This window comes from Ambystoma mexicanum, chromosome 13, assembly GCF_040938575.1.
Source record: "Ambystoma mexicanum isolate Mex_15411 chromosome 13, UKY_AmexF1_1, whole genome shotgun sequence".
Classification (NCBI taxonomy): Eukaryota; Metazoa; Chordata; class Amphibia; order Caudata; family Ambystomatidae; genus Ambystoma; species Ambystoma mexicanum.
Genome location: NC_090938.1, coordinates 235,191,589 through 235,213,168, shown reverse-complemented (window position 1 = coordinate 235,213,168; position 21,580 = coordinate 235,191,589). Strand labels below are relative to the sequence as shown.

General features: G+C 43.9%; 1 protein-coding gene across 1 annotated transcript in view; it reads right to left on the bottom strand.

Annotated features, from left to right (window-relative positions):
- The window catches only part of IPO9 (importin 9), a 904,513-nt gene extending 885,519 nt beyond the window's left edge, over positions 1-18,994 (bottom strand). The window contains exon 1 of the mRNA XM_069633697.1: positions 18,799-18,994. Coding sequence (XP_069489798.1) covers positions 18,799-18,949 — 151 coding nt within the window. The 5' untranslated portion in view covers positions 18,950-18,994. The remainder of the gene's footprint in view (positions 1-18,798) is intronic.
- Positions 18,995-21,580: the final 2,586 nt, after the last annotated feature.

Sequence of the window (21,580 nt, the reverse complement as noted above, 5' to 3'; positions counted from 1 at the left end):
CTTCACTTATGTTGGTGGTTAAGTTGTTGGGGGTCGTTGCACCCATAGTTGTAACCCCCCCCTATTTCTCACCAGGTGAAGGATGGAAGGAGGGGCCACAGAGACCCCCTGAAGCAGCTTTGCCCTGAAGTCGGGTCAGTGATGATCAGAGGTGCTTCACGAAGAGGCCCCCCTCGGGGTCCAGCACGTGGTAGAGTTAAGGCTGCTGAATGTTGTAGTGCCCGTGGCCACAGTTGTTCAGATGCAGGACAGTGCAAAGGACCAATGGTGTCCTGTGGTGGAATTCCACTCTAGTTAAATTGTTCGTACTGTGCAAGAAATATAGCCTCGTGGGGGGAGCTTCCTACCACCCAGAAGCAGGGTAGTGAGCATCTGCGTAGTTCAGGGAGGCCTCCTTAACGGTGCCAGTGTCTGGCCTCTAGCTGGATACAGTAGAGAGTTTCAAGCTGTGAGGGGTGGGGGGTGCGGGATAACTCAATGGGTGGGGGGTTCCACCAACTCCCAACTCGGCTCCCAGAGTCTCACCTTGTTGGCGAAGTTGAATCTGCGTCCCCCGATGTGCCACACGCGGCTGACATAGCGTTGCGTTCCTTTGTCCCTCACTGATGCTACGGAGCATGCAAGCTCCTCGTCCTTCGCTACAGCTCCGGAGCAGGCAGCCCGTTCCCTGTCCCTCGATTTCCGAGAAGGGCTGAGAAAAGGTCTGTGGCTAGCCAGCGATATCAGGAGTCTTGCTTCACGAATGTGGGCGCTGAGAAATCAGTATTAAAAAAAAGGTGGATTTCACCCCGACAGACCTCAGGCGTTGGAGCGCTAAACAAGAGCAACCATCTTGTCAGTTGCACAACAGCGCCCCCCACTTTGGAGTCTTCTTTGACGTTGATCTGGTGTCTATTGCTGTTTTGAAGCATGCCCAGCTGCATCAACCGGTTGTCCGTTTTGCCTTTACTGTAGGGTCTGGCTGCATCAGACTGTTGCAAGGCTTGTGTGTGTTCTGGTGTCTACAAAAGCAGATTGCCTCTTGGGAGGCATGATGACTGATGCAGGTTTTACTTCTTGATTGTCAATAAGACCAATTACCTGGATATTCTGGTCTTAAATTTTCCCGGATTTCTTGTACTAATCTTTGCTGCATTTTAACCTTATATTATGGTCATTTGTTAAGCAAAATATCTATGGTTGTTTGTTAAGCAACATGAGCATCAGTAGCAATTGTAACCACCAGGGTCGCCACTAGAGCAACTTTCAACCATACCATTAGATTCCTCATTAAGTGTTGCCCCTGTTAGACATGTTTCAAGCCCTCTAGATAGTTCCTCTTTAATTTCTATAGCAGACAGACACACATATATATATATATATATATATATATATTAGATTTCAAGGCTTTTTTCTGACCATCTATTCTATTATATCACACAAGGCAATCCTTCTGGTGGCAGAGACATTCCTTGTCACAGACAGGTCTCGGGAGGATAGCTCAGGGGCAACGTGCTCGCCTTGGAAGCAAGACAACACCGAGCAACACAGGTTCGATCCCCGAGTCTGCGCTTAGAAACCTTCGGGTATTAAGCGAGTTATATATATCATATTACTTCCTCCTTGGATTAATCTCCAGATTAAGCACAGCTCCGCTGCTTGAGTGTGCGATAGCCAGGTCATTATATGACCTTTGAACACCCTACCATACTAGTCTACACAAGATTGACTTAGCAACTCCTGCAGAAGTCTTGGCTATGGGCTAGGTGCATTCATATAGAAAATCTACCAGACAATCCTTAAAATTTCAAGAATGATTATCTGCCTTCAAAAGGTTTGTGCCAACACGAATGATCGCCGGGCAAAAGCTAGCACTGGTGTTCACGGTCATGGAGTGACCGTACCAGTATAGATTTGATCCTCACGCCATCACTGTGTTGCATGCTATGTCATGGACAGCTTAGCACTTGTTTGCCTGCTGTAAGTGATGAGGTGATTGGATGAAGGTTTCAGATTAATGCTGAGGAAGTCAAAACAAAAGACCAACACTCAGGTTCGACAAACACCATCCCTTTACTGTTCAACTAATGGTTGATGCCACTTCTGCTTTTTTCTACCTCTCGATACTTTATATCCTCTTTCTAAATTTGTTCCTTCTCAAACACCTTCCTAGCCTTAGTTTACTCCCCATCTTCGCTTCATGCGAAGGGCTCTGTCGCCTGGTGCGTCACTGGCATAGATATCGATCACTTAGGCAATCATACTTTATATATCATATACGATGATGCACTTTCTTCCAAACATCTATTACTCTGACCTTTTTATTCTCAATCCTCCCATTCTGGTAGTCTTTCAGTCCCTCTCTCAACTATTTTATCCCCGTCTACCTGATCATTCTCTTTCTACACTTCCTGCATCTGATTTTGCCTTCTAAAATGGACTTTCTTCGTTCTGTTATTTCTCTTACTTCTCCACCCGCCTTGTGTTGTGTTTCTTTTACCTCTTCTACTGTTCTTTATTTGTTGCTGATTTCTAATTCTGTTACTTCCTATTTCTTTGGCTCATCCTACTGCTTCTCCCAAAGATCCTGTTCCTTATACCTATTTCCAAAATCTATCCTCTTCTTAATAGCTCTTACTACTACCTTTCCACTTCTATTTAAACATGCTATTCTTCCCGTCTTTAAAAATAAAAACCTTGGCTGGATCTGCTATTCCTTCTAATTTTCCCTCTATTTTCCTATCTTTCTAAACGGTTGGAACGTCTCGTTTACCCTCAGGTTTCTTCTTTTGTCACTCTTAATTATATTTTACGTAATTTCCCGTCCAGTTTTCGACATCTTCATTCCACCAAAACTGCTCTTCTTTCCGTCTGTGATTCTCTTCTTTCTGCCCGCTATGCCAGGGCGTGCAAAATCATTAATATTCCACTAGACCTACAGGTCGAGTAACTTATTTTATCTACTCGACCTAAGAGAAATGCACTCGACCCAGAAAATCATGATAAAACACTATTTGAAAAGAACATTGTGACGAGTGACCAACTTTAACAGTGCTGTCGATGTGACTTTCCGTAGCAGCTTACTTTTTTTAATCACAACTAATTTGAATATAATCGCAAGCACTTTTTCTTGAAAAGAAACGGTGACCCAATTAAACATTGGCCAGCACCGTTTGCCTATAATATGTGCCTTCTGCTGTTCTCAACGATGGGGAAAAAGGGCAGACTTAAATTTGTTTCAAGCTATGAACATACATTTCAAACAATTAGTTGCTGTCTGACGAAACTACTTCAACTGCTTTTTTGCTTCTTAATCCAGGTAGCTCATGGTCCATAATATGTCTTTCTCCTGGGTTTGAAGTGAGCCAATGATGTACTGCTTGGTTCGGCTCAAATCCATAAACGTCTGGGCTGTCCACTTGAATCCTCATTAGTGCAGATAGCCCAGCTGCTTTTAGGCAGGTACGCAGCTCATTCTTTAACCTGTTCATGCTGCTAAATCCTCGCTCACAGGTTGCTGTTTTTGGACTGATAGAGAGCATCGTCTCCAAAATTGGAAGAACACGTTTCATTTCTTCTTGGGCAGTCCTTCAATAGTTGAGTAACTAGAGATACAGGCTTGTGTGTTCTATGACGAAACACATGAAGTTTGAAATCCAGCCACTTTCCTGGAGCAGATTAAATTTACTCATCCGACAAGGTCTGAATAGTACTGAATACATTTTTCAAACTCTTCATCCCCAAAACTGGATATCTGATCAACATTGTCTGGTCACAAAGTGAAATCAAAAACGGTGACCAAAGGATGGGGTTCGCCACCGATATGCTCCAGAAACCAGTTTTGTAGAAAGGATCTAGCAAGTCAATAGTGTCTTCTTTAACATTAAACTGGCCTTTCCTGCCAGGCTTTCCTGGTGGTAGCAGTGAGACCCCCGCAAAATGGCAAGCTTTGCCTTCATGTGTTGAAGTTTCTGCAAAAGGAACTCAATTCTCCTTGCTACCTCCGATATGAGGTGGTCTTCCTGCTGGAAGGCCCTTGATACTTGCTGAAGTAGCATAGTAAAGTCTATCAAAGCGTAAGAAATAAAGAAAGGACTCTGAATTGTGGAGCAACCGACTGGGCTCAATAGCATATTTGCCTTTGCCCGTTTCCAGGTGCTCAAGGTGTACTACTGTAGGCTCCCAGTTGGTCTTGATAGCAGTTAGCACTGACTTGCCACCCATCTAATCAGTTGTAATAAACCAACATGTTTCAGTGGCTCATCAGAGTTGTCTGCTATCTCTTTAGGTTCCAGTCTACGCTTTAGTGAATAATAATACAGATTAAAACATCCCTTCAGCACCTCTTCAAATCCGATTAAATATGAGCTGCCCTTCTTAGCATCACAGTTTGCAAGCAAGTTCTAGATTGTGAGCTACACAGTGCACAACTGCAATATGGCCATTGTTGTCCCATCCCTGGTTTGCAGACATCTCATTAGATAACTGCTTTACAGCTCCAGATTTACTTCCTAAATTGACAGCAGCACCATCTGTATTAATGCCAACGCATTTCTTCCCAAGACAATTCAATGGCACTCCCACACTTGGTAGACCACTCAATATTACATCCTTCACTCCGGATGCACAGGAGCCTTTCATGGCCATAATGTCACACAGCTGTGTGACAAGGATTCCTTCAGAAACATATCGCACAGATGAGATCTTGTTTCAAGATTCCTTTTATCAGTTGATCCATCTGACAGAACACTGAGGAACCTAAGATTGTGTACGTCTAATTGCATTTTTATTTTCATGCAATCGGAAATAGCCATCACATCATTAACGTAGTGTTCCGTGATTCAATCTGGATTCTTCTTCTTTTAGAGTTTGGGGAATGTATCAACAGCCTCTCCTAACTTGGCAACATAGTAAGCCAGATTGAAAAGCGTAGTCAAATGCTCGATATTTTTTACATGCATTTTCTTAACAGATTTGACTTTGCAGGTCAGTATGGGCTTTTCTAGTGCAGCAGCATGTAATATGCATTTTCCATGAAATTTGCTTTTGTTATATTGTAACACACAAAGGCTGTTTATAATGTCTGACCAACCAGGGGTCACAAATAGAAAAATGTATTCACATATAATCGCACAAATTACACCCAACAATGTAAAACAATCGAGCACAATACATGAATTAGACAATCCATACATTAAATTACCAAAATAAGTGTCCAAAGAAAACAGTCATGTAACATGAGGATATGCAAGGTTATTGCTCAACCCTATTGCTAATGTATATACATTCAATACATCAAGACCCAACATGTTTCTGTCGATGTTGCCAATCTGCTCGACATTCTTCAGGGGTATACTGATGACAATTCATATTCAGATCTTGGACGTTTTCAATTGTGAATCCTCCTCAAGAAACAAAACCATCTTCATGCATTATATGGCCGCTGACACTTTCTCAGTTTCAACCAACTACAATGAAACCACAAAAACTACCAAATGAGCCCTGGCCATTGTGTCAAAAAATTGACCCAACGCCCTAAATGTCAAAATGGTCCTTCTTGAACCATATGCCTGCCTGTTGCAGTTATCTGTCATGAAACACGTCAGCCATGATAATCATGCATAACACCATGACTGTGTTTTTCAAACTGATCACGAAGGTCTCAAAGTTTGTGCAATAATTATCTGCAAAACATCAAGTAACAAGTAGTTCCCCTTGTAAGGAATGCATCATAGAATTCCCTTAACAAAACACACCAATATGTGCATCTGTTTTGCCGCCCAAAGCCAACAAATCACACCTACACTCGGTGTAGTAACGCTGCCCGTCACCAGACCTAAAGCTTTTGTTGTGCCATACCAAAGTCTCGATCTTACATTTTTCAGTAATCCCAACATACAAAGAAGATGGTCTCTGCTAAATTAGGGTACGTCCAGCAAACGCCACAATATAAAACTGCAATCTTTTTTAGACCAGTCTATAGATCATGCCATGTTTCCTCTGCCTCAAAAACAGCCCACTTCAAACTCTGAGCCATTTGCCTTGCACAGGCCTCTGCCTCTTGGTTTTGTAGTATTCTTTTTGCCTTTGATGGATTTCATCCAAAGACTTCCTTTTTCTAACTGCTTGGCTACGGTCACCTCCATAATTTGCTCGATTTTTATCTGTGCGTCTTCCAAACCACAGTGATACCTGCCACTATTTTGCTGATGCAGCCGTCAACAGCTTCTAAACCAAAGGAACACAAATGGATTTAGTCAGAAGACTCATTTCATCCCGAATAGGGTTTGAAATCAGAATTAAATCTTCACATTCTGGTAATGTCATGATTTCCAGCTTTCTTATGCAATAGGGTTTGTGGAAGGTTAATAGTGTACTTATCAGCAAACATTGTAATCCACTTCAAATATGCCATAACACTTATTACTGCATCTAAAAGCCAATATAGTTAGAATACGCCAACGGTTACCTAACTACTTTAAACACATCATTTCTTACAGCACAATTCAAACAAACATCCTATCACACACCATATATCAATGCTACCACACACACAAGTACTCCAACTCGTAAATTCTGAAATGCGATAGGTTTTTTTAATCCACTATGCATTCCCGCCCCCACAACGACCCGATGATTATTTCAAGTCGAAACAAGAACAGTAACACACACTAATGTTGTAGCAAACAGCACTTACAACGGACTGTTTATGAAGGTCTAAAAAGTAAATGTATATGTACAATTGAATGAAAATAAATGTTTTTAACTATTTTGTTTAAAAAATTCACTTCCCCCCACACAAAATGAACCAGATTCCAGCTTTATTTCCATATGCAAGTGTCCATACCCAGTGTGATCTTTCTTCCCCCCGCCCTTCACCTACATATACCATAACTGCTAACCTCAATACTACAATCATAAATACCATATGCACTTCAATTATATCATCCCCTTCACCTACATATACCATAACTGCTAACCTCAATACTACAATCATAAATACCATATGCACTTCAATTATATCATCCCATCACATTACAAATACTGTGCCCCATATAATTCCCCTACACTACCTATAAATTACTATACACATTACTGTGGTGGTTATGACCAGTGGCCATATTCTTGGGGGCACGAATCTGGCCACAACCTCCACAATACGATTACACCAAACAAGTACGTAAGTACACCTTCAAATAGCAAGACTCACCAAGAACCTCACCAATCCCACTACCGTCCATGGACATGTGTTTGTTTTTGCAGGCACGAACATTGACCGGGGACATGGCGGCAGCAGCAACATTTTTTTCACCTATTAAAACACCTCCCTATCAAAGTGTTTCCACCCCCCTGCCCGTCCTCGCACAGGTTTGGTGCAAAACCGTCCAGCGGTTTGGGCTGTAAGTGTAAACAAACATATATGACATCAAAATCTCTATTAAATGACAAAACAGCTACTTCAGAGCGCAAACTCATTGACTATCTAAACTACATAACATGAAAGTGGAAAAATAATAAGTTGTTTTTTTACAGTATCTTTGCCACATCATCACCAACTACTGATCTACAAAGTATCTGTATAAGTCGGAAAAGGGAACGCTCCCGTGCATTGAAGAGAACTCGGTTGAAACTAACATAAAAAAATGTTTATTTCTTGCCATAATCAACCACACACACACACACAACAAAATAAACCACTTTAGCGGAACAGAAGCTTTGCTCCTGCAGTTAGTATAGTATGAACAATTCTGACCATATTGCCTTGTATCTTAAAGCACTAGTTTCTCGGCACTGGGCGCAATTTGCCCCTGCACAGGGCTCCGCGGTGCAGCTTCCGCCTTGATTAATAAATTGTCCCTGCCTCATTCTTCTGCGTCCTGGGCGACAAAGTTTTTACACTTTGCTTTGTTTCTAACGATGTCCGACTAATGGGCCACAGTTAAATGTAATGGACGCAGCCACCGCTTCTTATTTTGAGCCATGGTTTAAGAGACTTGCTAACCTTTACGACTTTCATGAGCAGAAACAAAATGAAATGAGAAAAGGCACTGTACAGCAGCCTCTCCCTACCCCCTCCCGTCCCCTGAATTTCGGTTGTTAAAACCATTTCTTTTGTTAGCCGCGCCATTCTTGGGTATAAGGGTTAAATGAATTCGCACAGTGATGCGATATTTCCAAATGAAACAGCCCATCCAGTTACCTATTAACTATTGAGTAACACAGTAAAGCTAATTTTAAAGATTCATTTAGAACCATGATGTCCATTAGCTTGGCATGCAAAAAGGATGTCTTTTTATGTGGTTAATTCATTATAAACTTCGTGCCTAAAAGCAAGCTGGAAATGTGTGGCGAAAATCTTTATACCTCAGGTGGCCTCAGTAAACAATGTCTTTTAATGTGCGTCTTCAAGTGCTAAAGGTTCCAAAAGGTGGAAAAGAAGATTTTTAGACTTCTATTATTTTGCATTCTGGCACTTGTTTTCCTATTTAGGATGTGCAAATAAAGCCACAATATTGTGTTGGCTTAATGTGTCTCTATAAGGAGTTAGATGGGGTTGGGTTGATTATTACATGATTTGTGCATTTTGCAAGTCATCACTGTAAGACAGTAATGCTGTATACCTTGAAAACCCAAAAAACATACAATTTTGTAACAAGTAAAACTTGGAAAGTATGTGGGAATTAGGGAGGTCTAGTGGGTACCAATTAGGTCATCAGTTACTTTTGAAGGGTCTTGTATGCTTCAGAAATAATTGTCTGGTCTTGAATAGACACAGAGGCAATGATAACTGCATATTCATTAATAACGTGTTGCACATTAAGTGTGTTATGTGTAGTTACAATATTAGCAATGTTTCTTTACTATTTATATCTCCTAATAAAATGAATTAAACTATAAAGGAGAGAGCATTTCTTGAGCTGTCATTATTGAGTATCAAGTCAGAAACATTAGAGCAGATATATTAAGTGTGGGGTATCTACTGGAAGTACTGTATACGGTGCATGTTTTGATAAGAAAAGGGTTAGTAGAATGCTTGAGCAGTGGACTATCAATAAAATGTGACATTAGTAATTCAGTCCTCTGTAGATGAGTAAGAGTAGCTGCCCACAGCAGGGGTGTGTTGCCTACTCTCCATTCTGATGCAAAGTGACAGGTATTCGCTTTTCTCTATCTCTGTTCCTACCAATGCTCTTACTGGGGGCGTGGGGGTCTAAGACACTACCCTAAGGGAGTGGTTAATGTCTGCTCCCGGTTGCTAATGTAAATTGCTTGTATGGTTGTCTTTGGGGCCTGTCAGATTGGGATTTAAGGACTGTGGAGAGTGGTCCTGATCTAGAGCGGTGTATAGGGAAGTTCAATGTACACACCCGTCTTCAGGTGGTGTACCCTGTGCTGTCTGTGCGAGATATCTTGTCTGTATGGGTGGAAGGTAGAATGATTTTGGAGGTGGCTAATGTTACCATGTTGCACAGCACAACTGGGCACAACCTTTTTCACTTTGGGAGTCATGCAAAACGATCTTTCTCTAGCGGTTAGGCCTTATTAGACTATCATAGGATGTTAGAGTGATGCTATCTCAGGTGACACTAATCCATGGCACAAATTAATTTGTCGAGGAGCTGTCCATTCATACCAACCTCAAAGACACTCCACTGTAATGTCACTCAATCTTACATGGGATTATAGTAAAATCATGCCCGAAATCTGGATTCTGCACTAGCGAGTGATAATTAACTCTTGGTGAGTAAGAAATGGTGTGCTGTCTGTGTGCGAGAACTGAGCATAAGTGGCTTTTCACACCTTAAAAGTTGAATGTCTGCCCCTGGAAAATGCTAAATGTTACAGATGATTGTTTGATGTGCAAATGTTGTGTATGTGACAACTATATTGTTAAATGATCATTTTAAGCAGATGGATTTATCACCAATGCTCTTTGTGGGTGTCAAGGGTCTCATTACGAGGTTGCCGGTAATCCGCCAGTGCAAACAGCGGGTTGCCGCCAACCCTGTAACACCAGATCCAGTGCCTGACTTCCCGGTGACACCATGGTGATGGGGATTCGAAAGCACTGGCAGTGGCACTTCTATGGCAACTCTGCCGGCCGGGGGCCGCTACGCCCGGCAGGGTCAGAACCATCAGGCACAACGGCCCCAGCAGGCACCCTTGTTTCCAGACCGCCACACTTGTTCTCAGGCCCAAAGTCTTGAACGTATTAAGCCATATTGGACAATTTAAAAAGTTCTGACGTTTTACCAATGTCAGCTATTACAATTCCTGGTCTTAAGGCTCCTAGCAAAGAAAAATAAAAAGCTACGTTTAATAAATGTTGGTGTCCATACGTGTTTGAGTGAATGTGCAGTGAGTGAAATTATGCAGAACTGAGGGGCAGCGCTGGTATTTATTAAGATGCTACAGGATTTGATCTCTCGCAGATTGAAAAGGTGGGCAGCGCAAGAATATATTTCTGAGACAGGCTTTTTGGGCACTAGCCGCATTAACTCCGTTTAGCAGGGATAATGCTAGCATGTATTGTTGGGACAAGCCTTACCAACTTCTTTAGACACAAAAAGCAAGAATGAAGCACAGACCTCAAGATCTGGTTTGGGCAGGACCTGCTTGGAAGTGGAGCAATGCTCGCTTTTCGAGCGAGGCCTCCAGTTCTTTATTGGGGGCAGTCAACATCCACACTCGTTACAAAACGTATCTAAGTACAGTGGGTGACATGGCAACTATTGGAGTGTTTAACATGTGCTCTGCAAAACAGGCTTTAAACATCTACATTTTTATCTTGCAATTTTGCTGTTAAATACAGTATTGCAACCCATTATTTAAAAGAAATATCCAAGTGAAAGCACATACCAGAACCTTACAGAGTTTTACATTTTTTTTTTAAACACATTTTACACCCCTCCATTTCATATATTCACCAGTTGCAATTCCTCTGTACTGGTTTAGTCTAGTTTATTTATTTGTAGAGCACACTTAACCCTGAGGTAACTAGGCGCTTGTGCTTTGAGTACATAGTTACAGAGTTATATTGCAAAAAGTTACAGATACAAAGTAGTTATATAGATACAAAGTATAGGAGTTGACTTGGGTTACATAGCAAGTCTGGGCAAAGTTACCGGAAAAGGCTTTGAACAATTAATACAGAGTGTCAGGGAGTGCAAGTTAGTTTTGTTGTGAGCCAGGCTTTTACACTGTTTCTGAAGGACCAGAAGGATGGTTCTGCTCCGAGAATGCTGGGCAAGGTGTTCCATAGCTTGGCCACCAAGACGGGGAAGCTGGATCTGCCTGCTTTTTGTAGCTTAAGGGAATGTTCAGGCAATGTAAGTAGTTGGATATGGTGGATTGGCTCCTGATAAGTTTATCAGCTAGGTATTTTGGGGCCGTATTGGACAGGCATTTATGAATGAAATTCTTTCTCGCACTGGTAGCCCAGCGAGTGTCCCGCCCGATTACTGAGACATGGCTAGATCTAGGGATATTTAAAGCTGATCTGAGCACGTTATTCTGAAGCACTTCAAGTTTGTTTAGATTTCGTTCATTGGTGCCTAGATATAAAGTGTTGCAATAATCTAGCTTGGATAAGATCAGAGCTCTCACAAGCGTGATGCAGCTGTTGGTAGAAAGATACGGTTTGCAACCATTGATCAACTTGGTAGTGTATGCTGTTGAGACGGTTGCGTTGACATGCCTAAAAAGAGAGAGGGTGGAGTCTAAGTAGATACCTTGTGTTTTGACCTTGCTAGAGATCCTGATGAGGTTTCCATCAATGTTGAAATAATTGTAGAGTGTGTCTAGCTTATTTAGTCGTGAGTGAGAGCCTATGATAAGAAGCTCCGTCTTATCGTCGTTTAAGCAGAGGCCGTAGGTGGCCATCCAAGCCTGGATCTGAAGATAGACATTGTTTAATCATTTTGATTCTTTGTCGTAGCAGCCTGTCAGTGTGATAAGGACTTGGGTGTCATCCGTATAGTTAGTGTAGGTGACACCCAAGCCATCAAGGTGGTTGAACAGGAGCATCAGAAAAATATTGTATAAGGTAGGAGAGACGCAGGAGCCTTGGGGCACTACGCAGGAGATTGGAACTGGATCAGCAGATGATGTAGGAGAGAAGACCCTCATGGTCCTGTTGGCTTGAAAGGATTGAATCCAAGTAGCGGCACTGGTGTAGAAAGCGGCTGCTGTAGTCAAGTGCTTGGTAAGGATCTTACGACCAACTCAAAAGCTGCCTAGAGATCGAGCAGCAGTAGGATGGCGATGTTGCCTTTATACTTTAACTCATCCATTTGGATTTTTAAATCAAGGAGAGCTGTTTCAGTACCATGTCTAGGTCTGAATCCGGATTGACGCAAGCCTAAAGAGGTTGTTGTCTTCTAAGTGCTTTATCTGGAGGTATGCCGCTCTATCAATGATTTTCAAGAGGAACAGGACTGTATTTATGAGTCTATAGTTAGTAGGGGCATTCTGATCTAAATTCGTTTTTTTGAGAAGGGGCATGACCCAAGCCTCCTTAAGATTATCCGGGACTATGCCAGGTACGAAAGAAGCATTAATCAAAGAAGCGATGAAGGGTGCAAGATCATTTGCTCCTTCATTTATGGACTTTGCTGGGCAAATATCCCCTTGACATCTCAGAGGTTTTAAACTGGCTATGATGTTTTCTACCTCTCGAGTGGTGACTGGTGCGAATTAGAATGGTTGACACTATAAGGGCTGTGAGTTGTAAGAGTTGTTGAAGTTAGTGTTCAGCCAGTGGCGTAACACAAACTGGGGGGGGGGCCTGCGAGCCATGCTGAGGGCCCCCCCCTCCAACTCAGCAACAAATCACGGGTCACCCACACTCTCTGCCGGCCTAAATTATCACGCTTGCACAATATGCACGAACGTGCTGCTGAAGGGGTATGCCGCACACTGTACTAGGAGAAACATATGTGTTTTAATGCAATATACAGCACACTTTGAGAAAAATTGGTTAAAAAGCCAGCGTGTTTGCTATTGTTTTGTAGGATAACACCAATCCAATACATGCAAGTCACCAACAGTGCGCAGGTACATGAATGCTTTGCTATTAAAAATGCCATGCCACATTGAAAACATATCTCACTGACTGTACAATGTAGACCCAGTGTAGACACGTAATAACATTACGGTAAAGCATGCCAGGCCACATTTAGACATGCCTAGACTGGTTGCACCAAAATGCCAGTCGAAACAATAACACTCATCAAGAAGGGAGCACACATTCAAGCCTGGGTCTCTGCAACCTCTAACACAGCCTAACTCTTTAAAATCTGCTCCCTAACCTTGATTCCAGCATTCCTTCTGTCCTAATCCTCCTTGATCTTTCCTCTACTTTTGGCACAGTCAACCACGCCATCCTGATCAATCGACTACGTGAGAACCTGGGCATCACGGATCAGGCCCTGGAGTGGCTGACCTCTTCCTCTTGTACTGCCCCTCCCTGGTCCAACTTGGTCCCTTTCTCTCTGCCACCTATCTCTCTACCTGTGGCGTTCCACACAGCTCTATCCTCTCACCCTGGTTTTTCAACCTCTACCTAGCCCCTTTGGCCCTTCTGATCTCAGTTCTTTAACTTTCAGTGTTATGCAGATGACACTCAGCTTTCCTTCAGGCTCCTCTCCTCTCTCGCTCATTCCCGACTGTCTATCCTCGATTCATGATTGGTGCACCTCCAACCATCTCTGCCATAATGTCAGTAAGACGGAGATCCTTCTCATTGGAACCCCTGCCCCTGCTTTCCCTCTCGTCACCTACCTTGGCCCTCTTTGTTCACCTTCCTGCGAGGCAAAAAACCTTGGCGTCACTTTCAACTCCACCCTCTTTTGCTCCTCACATCTCGAACGTCACCAAGAAGTCCCACTACCAGCAGCTTGTCCTCAAAGGGACTCTTCCCTTTCCCTCAGAAGCTCACTGTCTCCAGAGCCCTGTTTCTCTCTATGCTGGACTACTGCAACAACCTCTTTCTCAATCTGCCTTCCTCTACTCTCCACCCTGTGCAACTAATCCAGAACAGGAGAGCGAGAAGTCTCCTTGGCCTCGAGTCCAGGGATCGCATCTCTCCAGCCCTGAAATCTCTCCACTGGCTCCCGGTGGCTGCAAGGATCAAGTTCAAGACCCTTTGCATTGTCCACAAGGCTTTTTGGGGATCGGGCCCACACTACATCCAACGCTCTCTTCCAAAATAGCTTCATTATCGAGCCCTTGCTCCAACTGCCTCCAAATCTCTAAGGGTTAGACACTTCTCCAGGCAGAGAGTGGGAGGTAGATCTCTCTCCTCTGCAGGTGCATCCCCCTGGAATGGCCTCCCTGCCACTCTCAAACTTGAGCGGACCACCTGAAGCTGCTCAAAATTCTCTTCTCCTCTGCTTTCTCTCTCTCCCTCCCCTGCTGACATACCTGTCTGAGGGTAGTCAAGCAACCAGTCGGAACAGCAGAGTCTCACTGAGTCCAGGCTCTTTCTTGATCAGTCACCCTTGCACTGCCTCCGGGCCTACCACACGCTTAGGGGCTGTAACTGTAACCTTACAGTCCCTTGTTCTCCTTGCACTACCCAGAGCCACGCTGCCCTGGCTGCACTTACTCAGAGCATTACTGCCCTGCTTCCCCCTCCCCTCCCCCCTTTCCCATTGCATTTCTCATTTTCGCACGATCTGAATGACAAGGCCTAGTAAGATTGTTTGTCTTGTCCTTCCTCCATCTTCCCTCCCTTGTCTTGTCATGCCTATAAACACCTGTGCGCAGGTGTTTTAAATGACATATTTTCATCACAGATGCCCAGAAAAATACACAATGCCGCAATAAGAAATGGCCAGACTGGCAGCACCCAAATGCCAGTCTAGCCAGGCATTACACTTAGCAGAAATGCTTTATCAGAAATGGGCATTTTTAAAAAAAAAGTCATACCAAACTGAGGAATGACTAGACTGGCTGCACCAAAATGCCTCTCTAGCCACTAATACCACATTTCATGCCTGCTTAGCCTGGACATGGACAACCATTATGATTTATCGCACAATCCCGACCCCCACACATCCCCTCTTCCTCCCACCCCCAAAATCAGCCCAGAATTACCTTCACATCCCTCTTCCTCGTCCCAGAGCTTACGTATGAGATGAGGCTCCTTGCCTCATAGGTAAGTACTGGGATGAGGAAAAGTAGGTCTAGGAGTAATGAAGATAACAGGTAGCTAAGTCAGTCATTACCTCCATGTACCTCTACCTCATCCCAGTACCTGTGTATGAGGCAGAGTGCCACATACACAAGTACTGCCTTATACACAAGTACAGGGAAGAGAAAGAATAGGGCTAGGAGTAATGACTATTACCAATAAGTAATCAAGGCATTAAACACAAGTAGTGGCGTAACACCATTGAGTTGACTGGGCTTCAGCCACACTCCCTCCCCCCTCACCGTTCTCCCCCCCCCCCCCCCCCGACATGTTGTGCTGTGTTGCCTCAACCTGGCTGTCCTGTTCTGTCTGGCAACTGCTCTGAAGGTCAAAGAGGTTAAACTGCACCTGGGTTTCGCTGTTAACAAGGGCCAAGCAATTACTAACGTAAAGCATTTCACTGTTAGTACCTGCATTCAAATGCCACATGTTTTAGGCAATTTAAATTGTGATGTGGGTTTAGTACTTGCATGCCAAAGGAGTGATTGGAAAGGTAGAGACGGAACAGGAGACCGCTCGTTCTCACAGCAGTCCACAAGTGGGTGCTTTCAGACTTAAAGGAGAGAGTTAACTGCTTGTAACATTGAAGCTGCACTAGAATAGTCTCATTAAAATGCATAACTTAGAGGCCCCCACACAAATAAGTTTGCCCTGCCGCCCTTGAAGTTATTGCCACTCCCAACATTTGGAGGATTAGCCCCCCAAAATGTAGGTTTTGTTGCGCCCCTGAACAAAAGAACACACACCATTCACCATATACACACACACACACACACATCCCACCATCCATACATTTAAGTTTGTTTATTTAGTATAGCGCGCAAAAACCAGAGGTAACGGCGCAACAGAGAACAGGAAGATAAGATTACATAAAAGCTTAGTTGCAGGATAAGGCACACATGAGTATAGATCATAACATTACATTACGTAGAATCTGGTGAAAGGACATATTTACATATATACATAGTTAATTACATTTCGGCAGGTCAGTTAAGGAGTGTACATGTATACGGTCAGATTGGCTATGGTCTGTTAGTGTGAGAGGGCACGGTTCAGTCATGGGGATCATTGGATCGAAAGTGTGCACCCTTTCACAATACAGGCACACTCAAGCAGCCACCCGTACATTTGTGTGCACCCTTTTACCATACACTCAAACCGGAACCCACCTACACATTTAAGTGACCACCCTTTCAAAATGCATGCATTCGTCATGGGATCGAAGGGAGCCCTATTACTGCAAAAATAAATTGTTTCTTTTTGAAGTCAGTGACTTCAAAAATAAAGTTTCTTTTTGAAGTCATAGGGTTCCTCCCACCCCATAACATGGAGGCCTCCAGCCTGGGGTCTTGCATGTCATCGGATGGTGGGAACCCTGGGGCTTCCAAAAAAAAAAAAAAAAAAAAAAAAACCACCTTTCTTTTTGGAGTCACTCCGCCTTCATAAAGAAATTTTTTCTGTTACAGAAATAATGTATTTATGAATGCAGTGAATAAAAAAAAAACATTTAAAAACATTTTTCTCCATTTTTTTTCTCCAAGTGGGGCCCCTTCCCAGGACATGTGCTAGCGGGGCCCCCAGCACCGCAGGGGATGCGGGGCCCCCCGTTACGCCAGTGTGCTCATCGTAAACTATGCTTTTTTGCATCTATTTTGGTTTGCAACAGAGCTATTTTGTCTAAGTGGGCTTTTTGGATCTTGGCACACCAGGAGGCATCTTCAGTGCACGGTTCTGTAGGTGGAACTGGGATCTCCAGTTCCGAGGATAGCGAAGAGCTCTTTTGAACCCTATTTGGCATTTTGTATTCTTGCGTTATAAGTCTCCCTTTTAATGTTTAATATTGCTGCTTTGTAGTTTGTCGCAGCCGTTGTAAATGTTTCTTTGTTAATGGCTGAGGGTGTTTTTTTCCAGTTTGCGGTGGTTTTAAGATGTTAATGTTAAAGGACATTTGTACTGCGCACTATCACCACCGGAGTGGTCCCCTGGCGGCTCTGAAAGAGGAAGGGGGGGTTAGGTAGTGGGAGGAAGCTGGAAAAGTGTCAGAGAGCAGTGATGTGCTGTTGGCGGCCTCAGCCTGCGGCCGGTAGTCGTGTACTGGTGTGCGAGTTGTTGTGCTGTAGGTTAGTGGTTGCGTTTGGTGTTTGAGAGGCATATGCAAAGGGGGAAATTGTTAGAGGAATTGGTTAGTTAGCATCTCTATCCTGAATTGAGGCACTGGGTTTGCGTAATCTCCCCAGACGGGATGCGGGAGCACCCCTGCGCCTCTGTCCTGATCTGGGCAGTCCGGCATTCAAGGTCCCTTTCAAATCTGGCCCCCACCTCCACCAGCCTCTCTCACAACCCCATCTGTGCTCCCTCCTACTCATATGGCCAGTGCACCTGATGGGCTATTGGTAAAGTCAGAGCGGAGCATGTAAGCCCAAGAAGACAGCTAGTTAGGTTTTGCTACCTTCTTGGACTACAGATTGGGAAAACTTAATTTCCTCCATTTAAAAAAAAAAATTTAAAAACGAAACAGGGGGACTTTTTCCATAAACGGCATCCTGGGGCCTCGTGGCGATAGACAAGGCGCCCAAACAAATTTGTGTTACTTAACTCATTTTAAAACCTTGTGGAGTTCTATAAAATATAAAAGCCCCCTTTCAAACACACACACGCTCTCGCCAACCTTCTCCAGCGAACGCCCTATTTTAAAGCATGTAGGCCCTACTTAGAGCTCCCAGGTTTCACATGGCCACCAATGAGAAGCCCATGCAATCCTGGTTTGGCGTGGAATTCTGGGACTTTTATTTTTCTTACTTTTTAAAGGTTTACAAAAAAATCGACAAGTCCCAGTAACAAACAGGTCTAGGTGCCTTCTCACGCATACCCACGGGAAACTTTTGTTTTCATTTAGGTGGTTACACATTAACCTCGGTATGCTCCACTAATCATGTACGGTACACCCAACCCCACTCCCGATTTCAACCTACCCCTTTTCCTGCATGTATAATTTGCTCCCCGCCATACCTGTCCCATCCACATTCCTACCACACCAACAAAGTCTCCAGCCCCACCATAAGTGTACCTCACTACTCTCCATGCACCCCTGCTTATCTCCTTTACTTGTAGCCAACGTCCATAACTCAACCCAATAAACGCTCCTGGTCACACTTCTTACAGCTCCCATGCATACCCCGATTTCAACTGCCCGTTCACCATCATTGTGTCCTGCATTATTAGCTCATGCACGCAACTTTGGCAACCAACTTCTCCGTCAATGATCCACTCATAGTTTGTCCATCACAATCACCATACATGTTAATAAATACACACATGCAATGCATTCTCCCTCATCACCCAGAACTGTCACATTAAGCCACACCCCTCACACCACGCCCCAATTACAACACGCTCACCACATCCAAACCTTTGCACACATGGCAACACTAGTGAACAATCTACCATGTGATTTTGCGACAAAAGAGGAATGCATTAGTTTAAGTAGAAAATAATAAAAATGTGTATATTTTAGGAATAAAAGTAGACAGTTTTTATCATGAAAAGGGAGTGATGTCATCCAGTAGTACACTACTTGTCCTGCACTCGCCGCTCATCTGTCCCCGTGCACCCACATGACTCACCCTCTGTCACCTCCAGCACCTTCAGCTGCTCCTCGGCCGCCGCTCGTACCTCGTGAGCAGCAGACAAGATACCACTCAAGGTTTCGAGCAGTGCTTCCTTCAGACCCTGTTGCAGGGGTGAACCAAGCCCAGCGCTGCTCAGTGCCGCCATGCCTCCCGGTGCAGAGCTCGTCGGCCAAAAAGGAGGAGCCGACGAGCCCGCCAAAGAGCCGGCTACCCCCAAACCAAGCGGCTATGCAAACACGGCGACGGCCATCTTAAAGCAGACCATACATGACCTGTCAGATGAGAAAGGGAGCGCTGCATGGATGATCCCGGTGATCTAAGTGAATGAATTAGGAGTTTAACATGATGCGGGTGAAAACAACCGACGTGTTATCTTAATGTGACCCTTCTAAATACACCAGGAATTTAATAAACTTTGCATACTTTTACGAATTATTCTAACATATAGACAAATACTATAATAACGAGTGTTTTCCTTACGTATGATTTTCTTTTTTAAACGTCAGGCCTCCTTCATTTACATATTTGTGCCAGTTCCAAGATGGCCGCCTTGTTCGCGTGGATTATTACATAGGACGGTCCCATGCTTGGCACATTGTGAACCGGGCCACTGCATCCGTCGTGTATCTTTTGACCTGTCGCCTTACAGATGCTGCGGACCGCTGAGAGACATGTTGATAGGACGAGAGTTTTTTGTTGTTGTTTTTAAGCACTTCTAGTATGTTTTGTTTATAAATGCCGAGCCGCCAACTAATTACTTATTGGAACTTCGAAAGAAGTAAAAAAGAACAGTTCCATTCATACCCTATTTTCAAGTTTCTTTGGTATCTTCAAATATGTGGGTTTTCAATCTTTTTGTAAAGTTGCATGAACTGAGTTGTGTATTTTCTGTGGCATATAGTTCAGATTTTCCACACTAGCATAACAAAAAGTCATAGTTCTATTAAAGGCACAGAAGCACATGATTATGCTCAACTCTACTCTTTACTTCTTGAGCAGCCTTATTTAAAACTTTATAACAGCACAAAACAAGTGAAACTACAACATCCAGAGTAAACAAAACGTTTTTGTAGACTTGATAGGGTGTTAAAGTGCATGCATAGCTCTCAACTCACCCGCTTTTGGCGGGTGTCACCTGCCTTGAAAGCAGATGAATCACCCGTCAAGTTCCTCATTCGCCCATTCACTTCTTTGGGCCTCTCACCTGCGAAAAAGAAAATCAGATGTTTTCACCCGCCTTGATGACAAAAAAGGTTGGGAGCTATGTGACCATGTGACACGACCATCCAATCCTGTTCCACCCATGTCTAGACCATCCCAGACTGACTGAACATTCTCCTGCTACCTCTGTAACAAACTGGCACCCCAACCAGTAAACGCTCTAGTATCCATCAAACGCTATCCTGCTTCTTCCCGAGCCCGCTTGCTTAGCCTCTGTACCTCCACAGAAACACAAGGAATGTACCAAGACTGAGTGAAGGCTAACCACAAGGCGGGGGATCGCAGCATTATTAACTGACACGTTTGCACCATACATTCTGCTCCCATACGTACCTCTATGCGATTGCTTGGGTGGATAATCCTTCCCCTCCATGTCTTTAATAGAATTATGACTTTCTGTTACGTTAGTAGGGAAAATCTGAATTCTATGTTTAGACCGGAGGCTCGGATTATGCTTGTTTAAAGCTTACCACCAACATTGACACTTGCTCAATCGGCCTGAAGTAAAAGATAATGAGCTTAGTGAGCTCTGTGAGCTTGAATATTGATGCCTGCTTGCTGCATGCACCAAGTGACGCATCTGGCTTCTATAGCCGAGTATACCGCCGGCAATGGTTCCCGTAGGGCTAATAATAGCCGGGATTGCTCTGGCGGCCAAAGCTGCTCTGTCATAACCTCATAGGCTGATAGGCATTTGACTGGACACAGCTTCGGCTGATCAGGAAATGCTGGATACCATCTATTCCCCATTTTCGTTCTCTTGGTAATGTAAAAGGTCACGGCCAGTAGGTGAGAAAGACTTGTTACGGGTCTCTAACGCTGTAACAGCCGACGTCGTGGTGCAAGAAATGAGGCAAAGCATCATTGCAACCTTAGCTGAGAGTGCATTGCGCAACAGTGCCTCATTCTCTGGCCAGGATTGGAATAACCTGAGGACTACATTAGCAACCCACAACTGAGAATACTTGAGTGCTGGGGGTTTCAAAAGCCTTCCCCCTTGGGCAGCCTTCACACTAGAGGGTGCTTGCCCACTGAGAGACCCTCCATGCGTGCGTACCCCGCTGCTATGACCGAGCGTGCTGTGTTAACCGTCTGATATGCCTGGCCCTGTGCTGCCAGAGCGCCAAAGATGTTCACTATGTGGACTATACCCGCTCTAACAGGATGTACGTCCCTAGACAGGCACCAGCTATGCCATTTCCCCAGGCGACCATGTAAGAGAGATTCTTTGCCATCACACTGGTGTTGTTCTACAGGCACAAGTGGCAGAAGTCTTTCACTAGCTCTGCTAGCATTCTTTTTTTTTTTTTTTTTTTTTTTTTTTTTTTTGCAATTTCTAGTTTCTTACAAACTTTTATTACAACTTTCTTCCTCAATCACTTCGCCCTGCAATTGCGTTGACATCTGGAATTTGCCAGCTCCTTGGTTCATGACTTCAAAATTTGTTCAGAATTTGCTCCAGAAAGTTTATAACTGCACAGGTCAAGTGAACTGAGGTCCCGCTTAAAATTTTCAACCACAGTTCTTCCATGCAATCGGTTTGAGGGGCGAACTT